The following is a 9,875-nucleotide window of genomic DNA, read 5'->3' as shown; positions in this document are numbered from 1 at the left end:
AGAAAAAAAACCTGGTGTGCTTTTTGTATATTGCAAGTTTGTCCAGGTTTTATATTATCTTCTGCAGATGTGGCAGGCACAATGTCAGTCTTCTTTTTTAAGGCTTTAATTAACTAGTGAACTGACCTGCAGTTTTTAAAATTGGCTTTTTAAAAGTTTTTTTTCCTTTTGTTTGGTTGTCTACTTTCTATTGGTTTGTGTTTTGTTGCTTGGGAGGTGTAGGTGCTTCACCTGTTTTATGGGAGATCTGAGCATGACTAGTTTTCTCTATGAAATTGGTGTTTTGTGGTGCCCACAACAGATTCTTAGGTTTACAGCTAGCTGTGCCCCTGAGCCCAACAGGTTTTAAGATCCCTGTTCTACAGTATAGGTAAGGGGTCACCAACCTTTCTGGACCAGTAGGCGCATTTCAATTTTTAAGAAAATGCTGTGGGCTTCAGTCAGAAAATGGCTGCCATGGGACATGGCATAACACAAAGCTAGAGTATAGTCACTGCTGCTCTCCCCCGCCCTCCTGGCAACCACAGCTAGCTGGAAAGCCAGCTGTGTCTTGCTGGTCCCGATTGTGGAGATCACACAGTACTGATTTCTCACACACATACACAATGATGCTGTTGCTGTCTAATACCAGGGAGCATAGTACCAGGAAAAATGTACAAGGGTGGCCACACAACATACACACATACTTCTCTTGCGTATACATTTCACATACATTTCGCCACACATACATTTCTCCCTCTGTCTCAGACCACACATTCATCTACATCTCACACACACCACATACATTTCTCCCTCCAACAGACCACATATGCATACATACCTCCTCCATCCACTTTTTCACTCACTCTCAGACACACACACAAGCACCTACTCATACATCTCGCTCTCGCTCTCTCCCCAAGTGCATCTCTTAATTGCTCTCACACACACACAGCCCCTTCTTGAGGGGAAGCAAGTGCCTGGTCCCAACTCCCCCCCCTTCTTCCAAGCCAATGAGAATGCAAGAGAATGAGCGCTTCAACTGCAAACCACCACTGTGCACTGTTTGCCATTTAATGAAATAAAACATCACAGATATCCAACCCGGTGCTCAGAAGCATCAGAGAAGGCCTTTGGGGGCACTGGGTTGGCAATCTCTGGTGTAGGTATTAAGTTCTGGGATTAAGGCTCTGCATAGTTATTTATAGGGAGTTTCCATAGAGACAGCATCATTGATGATCAGGTGTAAAGAATCCCAGGCAGCTTCCTTCCAGTGCTCAAGCTCTGAAATAAATAATTCCAAGACACTAGAAGGCAAAATAGCGCCTGATTCCAAACTAAGGAAAATTGGTATTATTTCTATTTAAACATGACTTTTTCAATATGAGCAATCTAGGAATAACCTTTGTGTTCCCTCCAGATTTCCTATATTCTCATTTCCTGTACATGTACACATATGCCATCAGTATGTTTAGACCTTCCTACTTAAACCAGGGCTGTGGAGTCGGAGTCGTGGAGTCAGAAGCAATTTTGGGTGGAGTCGGAAGAAATGTTCCGACTCCGGCTTCAAAATTTTCACCATAACTCAAGATGGAAAGCATTTTGTGTGTCAGTGTATGACACAGGACCAAGATGAAGACAAATGCTGTGATGCCAAGATCAGCGCATATTCAGGCAGCGATAAAAATGCTCCTATGAGAGCTTCCAATTTAAAAAGACATTTATAGCCCTTTCCAGGGCTGTGGAGTTGGAAGCAATTTTGGGTGGAGTCAGACAGTAGCAAAATAGAGGAGTCGGAGTCTAAGGTTTGGCGTACTGACTCCACAGCCCTGACTTAAACTACTTACCACATCTGAAAGCATGATTTGAATCCCTATCTTTGCCACTATGGCCATGTGAGATGGAAGATCCCCTGGTTGGGAACCTGGTCTCCGCAGCCAGTAGAGAGAAGATGGAACAAGATACCCAGCCCCTTATAAGAGCACTTGGAATGGATAGATGCTGTCACTAACTTAGAGGGGAGAGATGGAAAAGTCATGGCAGGGGACAAAAACTTTGGAGAACAGCACTAACTAGCCTGGAAGGATCTGGGGTAACTTGCTATGAAGGTTCTGCTAGTAACACTATTCCGCATTGGTATGGTAACAGATATCTCAACCCTATTAATAGTGCCCTCCCTCTAAGTAACAGACACAGCAGCTATTGCACATAATTCCTTTATTTTACTGAGACTAGGGCAAATGCAGCCATTGAACAGTGAAGTGAGCTCCAGTGTAAACCTGACCTGGTCAGGCAGGGATACCACACTGATTGTGGGGCAGAAAAGCAACACATGATGATACATAGTATCTGGGCTTACTGGCACTACACAGCACGGTTATGGGATAGCAGCTGGAGACTCCAGGATGGGTGCTGTCCCCTTCTCTTTTCCTTAGCCTTACCCCTTCCTCCTATTATTTTGAAGGCAATGAAATAAAAGTTGGCTATCGTTATCTAACTCAGAATCGAACATAGCTCCAGGGAAAACTAAAAAAAAAGGCCTGTTAGCAAAACAACATGCTCTCTTTAAACAGATCCATAAAAAATGAATGGTCCTTGCATCCTTGTTGTGCTGTCTGAAGTACCCCTAGACTTAGTCACAATCCTGAACGGCCAAACCAAATCAAACAATACTTGATTGACTACAACTACAACTGCCGTGTGAAATGGAATGAAGTTAGGAGAAGCTCTCTTTTCGGAATGCTTGAGGATTTCCCTTTCACTTCAGCAGCATCACATTCCATTGCACTAGGGTTTGCTAATCTTACAGAACCCTCTGCTGGACTGTGGTCCACATCCCTAGGATATCTAGCAAGATCCTGCTGGGGAAAAGTGAATGTGGAAGGAAATTGATCTTGAAGGAAAGAACATGGCTCCAGGAAGCTTCACCTCCTTTGGCTCTTCAGCCCAATCCTTCAGGCTGTGGCAGGCATGTGCTGGGAAGGAAAGGGATGAGGGAGGGGATCTTCTACTGATTACTTGCCCTTGCTCTCACTTCTTGACTTTGCCCTGGGCTGCCACAGCTTCCATGGCCTTGCGGACAGTCTCCTCATCTCCCAGGAACTGCATGGGCTTAATGGGCTTCAGGTTTTTGTCCAGCTCATAGACTATGGGGATTCCGGTGGGCAGATTGAGTTCCATGATTGCTGCCTCAGACATTCCTGCAAACAGCAAGGGATGAATCATGTAAGGAGCTTGGCTGTATTGCCCCTCCCAAGAACTGTTAGAAGAGAACCCTCTTGGAGCTTGCCTTTAGACTTTACCAAGCTTCTGCTGCCTTTGGTGTCTAAGTCACAAGCAGACTCACCTTCTAGATGCTTAACAATGCCACGGAGACTGTTGCCATGGGCAGCAATGAGCACTCGCTTGCCTTCCTTGATCTGGGGAACAATTTCCTCATTCCAGAAGGGTAAGGCTCGAGCAATGGTATCTTTCAGGCTCTCGCATGTAGGCAACTGATCTTCAGTGAGGTCAGCATAGCGACGATCCTGGGAACAATATGCAATGGCACTTAAGACATGTTTGCTGCTGCATCCTGGAGACTTGCAAAGCCACCTGTTTAGGGAGACCTATGGAGGACCCTCCCTTAACAAACTACTCTAAAAGGATTGATTCCTTGGCCTGTGCTACCCATTCTTTTCCAGCTATGCTCAGTAGTTGCCTGCTTAACATCTTAAAATAGGCACTTTACAGACCATCTAAAGAGTTTCTGTGTTTTTACTCTGGCCTCTGGCCAGTGGGCATTCCTACCTTACATATCAACAATTTGATATTTACTGTCAACAGCATACTAGGCCTTAAACAACAATAGTTTACTAAAACAGACATTTTCTATTTGTCATCATGGTGCAGCATTATTAATGCTCAGAGAATCACAGAGTTGGAAGGGACCTTAAAGATCATCTAGCCCATTCCCCTGCTCACTGCAAAGTCTGCAATGCAGGATGCAACTGCAGCATACCTGAGAGATAATCTAGCCTCTGCTTAAATGCCTCCAGTAAAGGAGTCCAGCACTTCCCAAGGCAACCCATTACACTGTCAAGCGTCTCTTACTGTTAAGAAGCGTCTCCTAAAGTTTAACCAAAATCTGCTTCCTTCCACATTGCTCTGGCTCTTCTCCAGCCTGCTCCATAGAACTCCTCTCTTCAGTATCATGCAGTGATTTATGAAAGCAAACCTAGACTTGTTTAATGTAGTTTAGTTACCTCTTTAATAGCCATAATCACAGTTTTATTGCCTATCTGGCAAAAGTGCAATATTTCTACCCTTTCGATGGCTATAATCAGTATTCTAATCTATCAGTTCACTTACTGTGAGCAGAGAACTAAATTCTAGTTATTCCAGATGAATTAATCTTGAATAAAATGGCATGTCCTTACACGTGCTATGACCACTTCCAAGGAGAAGCAATTAACAAGCATGTTGTATAGGTGGAAGTCTCTATCCTCTCTACAAATAGACTTGAATGTTGTCACCATGCAGTGCAAACATTCATGAAAGGACAGAATGTAAATGATTAATTTGATGAAAGGGACTCTTCTTTCCTTACCAGGCTCTATTAAATTTGTCAAAATACACAGAACAGGAGTCACATCACATGCAAAACTAGCAATTAGCAAAGGCAACTGTAGGACTCCCAAAACCACTGGACTAAGGAGAGTAATATAAGGACAAGATCCAAACAGATGGAGAAGATGGATGAAAATGGAGCCCAATGAATCCATTGGGAGAAAATGGGCAAAACAAGAAAGGTATAATGAAGCCACATCTTGTTTGCAGGGTATTGTTGCATGACCACTTCAAAATAATCCATCAGTCTTCCCCCCACCTTCATACTTATGGGCTGGAGCCTCCTAGCTTACCTTGCTGATGGCCTTGTAGAAGGGGTGATCAGACTCCATTGGTGGTGGTGGAATGTCATAGGAACGCCTCCAGATCTTCACTTGGGCCTCACCATGTTTAGCAGCTGTCTCAGCCTTGTTAAGGCCTGTCAGGCCACCATAGTGCCTCTCATTGAGGCGCCAGGTCCTCACTACAGGTAGCCACATTTGATCAATGACATCCAACACAGTCCAGAGGGTGCGGATTGCCCTCTTCTGCACAGATGTGAAGCAGATGTCAAACTCATAACCGGCATCTGAAAGGGTCCAAGAGAATATAATGCTTATTCATTGGATTTGTAATCTGTTATATCCCAAATCTCAGTAAAACATTACTTTTGTGTGAAAGCCTCACATTCCCCCATCTGTTCACTCAAGATTTCAGTGAAGAAGTCACTCACAAAATCCTCAGGAAAAACAACCCCAACACATCCTCCCCCAGGAAACTGAAGATGGCAAGGAAAACAAACCCTGGTGAAAGAGCTACTGATCTTACACTGCAAAAACTCAGGTTATCATAACCAAGGTTCAATGCTGAAATGAACAACAAACCTAGCAAAATACTTGGGTACTGCATCCTCCCATTCTACAGTGTAGACAGTTGGCTACATGGAAAGCCAGTGAAGTGGGAAGATGAGATGCTTATGTAATCAGTGGGGAGGGGGAGGAATCTGAGCAGCTGCAGCTCTCTCTGCTAACCAAGAGAAGAAAAAACAACCAGTCATCTTTCTCTCAAAAAAAGACTACCTTCTAGAGCAGCATTAACAAAAAGTCCTTATAATCATTTGCCTCCTCCCATGTGCCTGATTGCCCCACTCTGTAGAAAGGGAAAAGGGTTGTGTGCAATAACGCCAACCAATAGCACAATGGGGAAAGCAGCAGTGGTGCAACACAGAAGAGTAAAATGTGACCATGCAAGCAATGGACAAGTCACACAAGATCCAATGCCAGGCCTTTTATGCAAAGAACACCCACCCACCAAGGAAAGATGACCCTTCAAGAGGACATTAGACCTGACCAATGCAGACACTTTTGAACACATGGCTTTTTGTTCTTGGTTACTACTTCATTAAGCCAAACGTTCAACATTCTCAGGGAAGGGCAGAACTTAGATTTCTTTCTCCAAACCCAGGTAATACACAAAAATGGAACTAGGTTTGGCTGTGACATGCTGCTCCTAGTTGTTTCCGCTGTTTCTCACTAATTTCCTGTAGCAAGGACTAGGCACAAGCTCTCTCTCCTTCTCTCAGCACTACAGAATGACTCAGCTCCTATTAAATCTCCGTAACAAAGGCCCAGCCAGATTGCCAATAGGCTCTGCAGGATGCCTGATGGTGGCTGTGAGAAGACAGAGATGAGATACTGAAATTGTTTTTCAAATGGAATTGTTTTTAATTGTTATAATTATTTGTATATAGGAATATGTAATTGTTTTTAATGCTGATGTTTTTATTGTAAAATAGGTTTGAGATATTTTATGGGAAGCAATTAATAAATGGAATTAGATTGGGAATTGGGAGACAATATGGGCATCGCTTGGTTGAGACAGAAACATTGCCCCATTTGAAAAATGGCAAAGTGACCTATCCAAGGTCACTTCCAGACAGTTGCAGGGCTGGGACAACATACCTGGAGAAGCCGTTGCCCCTTTTTATATGGAGATAATAGCATATCCCACCCATTTAAACTAGCCCATGGCTCTTTCTCAGATACTGCGAGTGAACAAGCAGTACAGTCAATTCAGAGCAATCAGCATTGTCCTTGGCACAGATTTAGCTGGAGCCTATTCAGGACCAACTTGCATTATTAGCCTCTGAAAGGAAAAATGCCGGAGTTCCGGCTAGACTAGGACCCCCCCCCTTTTGTCCCCAGCGGGAGGACAGCCGCGTATCGTTTTTCAGTGGAGAGGACGAGGCAGACTGCACGTGCTTAGACTTTTGGAAACCTCTCCTTTGTCCTACTTTACATCTCTCTAAGAGAGTCCTGTGGTTCAAAAGAGGTGCCGAGGCTAAGCCTCGGCTTCGAGAACACGAGCGGACTTCCAGACGCATTATCGCCCTTCCCCTCAAAACCCTAGAAGCCACCAAGGCCTCCCCATTCACCTTCCAACACGAGTAAGCTCCAGAAGAGAGCATTCTTGCCCCAAGAAGCCGATTTATGCCAATTTACGTGCAATCCCATGCACGCTTACTGGAGAATACGTCCGACTGACTTCAGTGGAGCAAACATGGGTAGAATCTAGCCGTTAACCCATCCCGGAAAATCCAGGAAACCGCTCCCCGCGCCCGTCTTGTGTGGAGAGAAGGAAGCACACCACGTGGCTAAAGGGTACCGGCATTCCCAAACCTCCTCATCCCGGCGTTGCTTCATCATAAGCTACTCTTCATGGCTTGTACCCTCCATTGTCCCAAAATTATCCACCTAGGGTCCCCCGCGATCTTCCGGCCTTGTTCGGATACCTTCCCCATCCCTGCACTGATTTCTACTTCGCCTTCCCATTTCTCGCGGGATAAGAGTTTCCGAGCAGCCGCTTAACTGGCGAGCATCTTCATTTCCATCGCCTGCTCTAACTTCCCTGCTCCTTAGTCCTCCCGCTACACCCCGGGTCCCTTCACCTCTCAGCGCTTCTCCGCCGCGCCGCGCTTCTTCCTGCCCCGCCGGGCTCAGGTCTGCATCGTACCATCCACTGAAGCGGTTCTCGAGGTTCCAGGTGCTTTCGCCGTGCCGAACCAAAACTAATCTGTAAGCAGCAGCCATGCCGGGAACCGAGAAGATCGAATGCAATGCAAGCGCCGGGGCAGCTTTCTCGACTCTGTAAACCGACCGCTAAGCAGACTCTTTGCTAGGTAGAGTGCATGCGCCAAAAGAGTAGCCCTCCCACGATTGCACAACTCAGGCATCAACTAGACTTTAAATGTTAATAAACTTTACAACTGATTAAATTCCGGGTTCGCTTTGGATGCCATGTTTCTATCCAAAAGATAAACGAGAGTTGCCCATCGATGGAGAAATCCAGGATTTTAGCTGAACATGTGATTGAGGCAGCAGCGGCCCCCCACTCCAAACGTAGCAGCCAAGAATATATTCAAGCCTTTTCGTGTGAAAATTATACACACACACACACACACACACACACACACACATTTTATTAATATTAATATTCACCGCAGTTGGGCCTGCAGGTGATCGCTGATTTCGGCTATAAGCAAGTCTGAGGGTATAATTTCAATATTGCTGCAAACTGAAGCATGCTTTCTATGGAGGGTTTTTGGCTGGAAATCCGTAACAGTCTCGGACCTACCTCTGAATTGCAGCACTAACAGTGGGCTACATTGCAGGGCTGCCCTCAGCCTCTATATGCCACCATAGCCCCAACCCCACAACCTACCATATGAAACGATGGACTATTGAGAGCAATTTTTAATAACTGTTTTTAAATCACTTTTTCCATACGAAATAAGACCTGAATTAAAAAGGGAATGGAATTAGAATAAGAAAGAGCCTTTGTTGCTATCTTTTGTTTGATGAGGAACACGCTACGTAAAAAATCCGAATATCTCCGTTGATTTCTAAGAACAGTTCTCGTTTTCACCCCAGGAGAAACCAAAATAGCTTCCAAAGGAACTGGGAAGTTCCGTCTCCAGATATTTGAATTGTGAGTCTATTTCTTTCCAATCTCTATGGACGTGCTAAAGCCACGAAAACCCTCTGAATTCACTCTTGCGCATGCTCTGCTTTTCGGTCTAGGATTCTATATCTCAAATTAGAATTCATACGTGAATTGTTTAGGAGGAACTATGAAGGTTTGGCGCATGCGTCCAGAGGAAGATGTCTGGCCGCTTCCTCGGGCACGGAGCTCACGAAGCGCACGCGAAGGGCAATGTGACCTTCATCCGCTTGGATGTCACCGTTGCAATGTGCCTAGGCATCCCCAGGGGCTCCTCCATTTTTCAGTTTGGCCTTCAGTTCAAACAGCTTTATTCATATATTTACAATAATGCCCAGAATAAGAAAAAATAATAGATACCTAAACAATGAGACAGGCAGGGATCAAACCATTTCACAAGAGGAAACATATATGTCAATAGGATCTGCAGGATCCTATCTGTTGTCAAAATGTGTTCCAGCTGCATAGGATGGATACCTTCAAACAGCTGCATGGTAGTGAACAGCTCACACCAACTCGGTATAGGCACTGAGATACACGGGGCAATTTATACAGCTAGCAAAATCTGGTAGTAAAGCTTTTCCTGGTCTATTCAGACTTCAGGGGATTTGCAACTTTGCATAGTTGAGTTCCTTGTGTGTGTGTGTGGGGAGATGCTCTGCTTCTAGAAAGCTAGAGTGTCAAGGAATGAGAGTTCGGCCTATCTCCTTCCTGCCATCCCACCTTTTTAAGAACAGGGCAAACATCCAAGTTCACCACAGCTAAAGTGATACTATTTTGGAAAATCTTCACATGATTCTGCTGACTCTATGAATGGCTTCCAAGATACGTGGCCACAGCATTAGTGCCAACCAACACTGCCTAGGAGACCCTGTGCCTCTAGCTCACCTAATTTTCATACGAGATTTATATTCACATTTATGAAGATAGTATTTGCATTAATTTCCAAACTGGTGGTACATTTTCCACAAGTCTTGCTCCTGAAAAAAAAATAGCATTATTGAGTGCTGCATCTGGAGAGAGATTTAGTCAGTACTACAGAATACATCCACAGCAGAGAAGGAATTTGAACCCATGTCTCTCAGAGTCAAAGCTTGTCTTCTTTCTGTTGAACCACAGTATATTACCCTAATCCTTCAGGTACCTTTAACTCCGGAAATTCTCATTTGATCGATTTTGCTTTCCCTCCCCTAATTTAAGAAAGTTATTTTTTTATTAGAATCCTTTGAATGCATGAAGCACAATCTTAAGTGTGCTTGTTCAGAAATCTTAATGTGTTGAATGAGATTTACGTCCAAGATAAGTGTGCA

At 44.5% G+C, this 9,875-nt stretch overlaps 1 protein-coding gene across 2 annotated transcripts; it reads right to left on the bottom strand.

The window, feature by feature from the left end:
• Positions 1-2,179: 2,179 nt before the first annotated feature.
• On the bottom strand, positions 2,180-7,791 carry PGAM1 (phosphoglycerate mutase 1). Of its 2 annotated transcripts, none has more exons than XM_061636271.1 (4): positions 7,514-7,791; positions 4,881-5,155; positions 3,326-3,506; positions 2,180-3,179 (listed from the first exon to the last, which is right to left on the bottom strand). In XM_061636271.1, exons 1-4 carry the CDS (start codon positions 7,653-7,655, stop codon positions 3,010-3,012), a joined length of 768 nt encoding a protein of 255 aa, XP_061492255.1. In that variant the 5' UTR covers positions 7,656-7,791; the 3' UTR covers positions 2,180-3,009. The 2 variants fall into 2 exon arrangements, with proteins under 2 accessions (XP_061492255.1, XP_061492256.1); XM_061636272.1 differs by lacking the exon at positions 7,514-7,791 and adding an exon at positions 7,001-7,147.
• Positions 7,792-9,875: the final 2,084 nt, after the last annotated feature.

The sequence above is a fragment of the Rhineura floridana genome, chromosome 7, assembly GCF_030035675.1.
Source record: "Rhineura floridana isolate rRhiFlo1 chromosome 7, rRhiFlo1.hap2, whole genome shotgun sequence".
Taxonomy (NCBI): Eukaryota; Metazoa; Chordata; class Lepidosauria; order Squamata; family Rhineuridae; genus Rhineura; species Rhineura floridana.
The sequence above is the reverse complement of the archived record's forward strand: the minus strand, read 5'-3'. Positions and strand labels throughout refer to the sequence as shown.

Bases quoted from the DNA above. Each gene is read 5' to 3' on its own strand.
- PGAM1 (XM_061636271.1), bottom strand. From the start codon at position 7,655: ATGGCTGCTGCTTACAGATTAGTTTTGGTTCGGCACGGCGAAAGCACC. The intron at 5,156-7,513 runs GTGAAGGGACCC...GGACCCTTTCAG, and splicing joins CGGCGGAGAAGCGCTGAGAG to ATGCCGGTTATGAGTTTGAC. The intron at 3,507-4,880 runs GTAAGCTAGGAG...TATTGTTCCCAG, and splicing joins TCTACAAGGCCATCAGCAAG to GATCGTCGCTATGCTGACCT.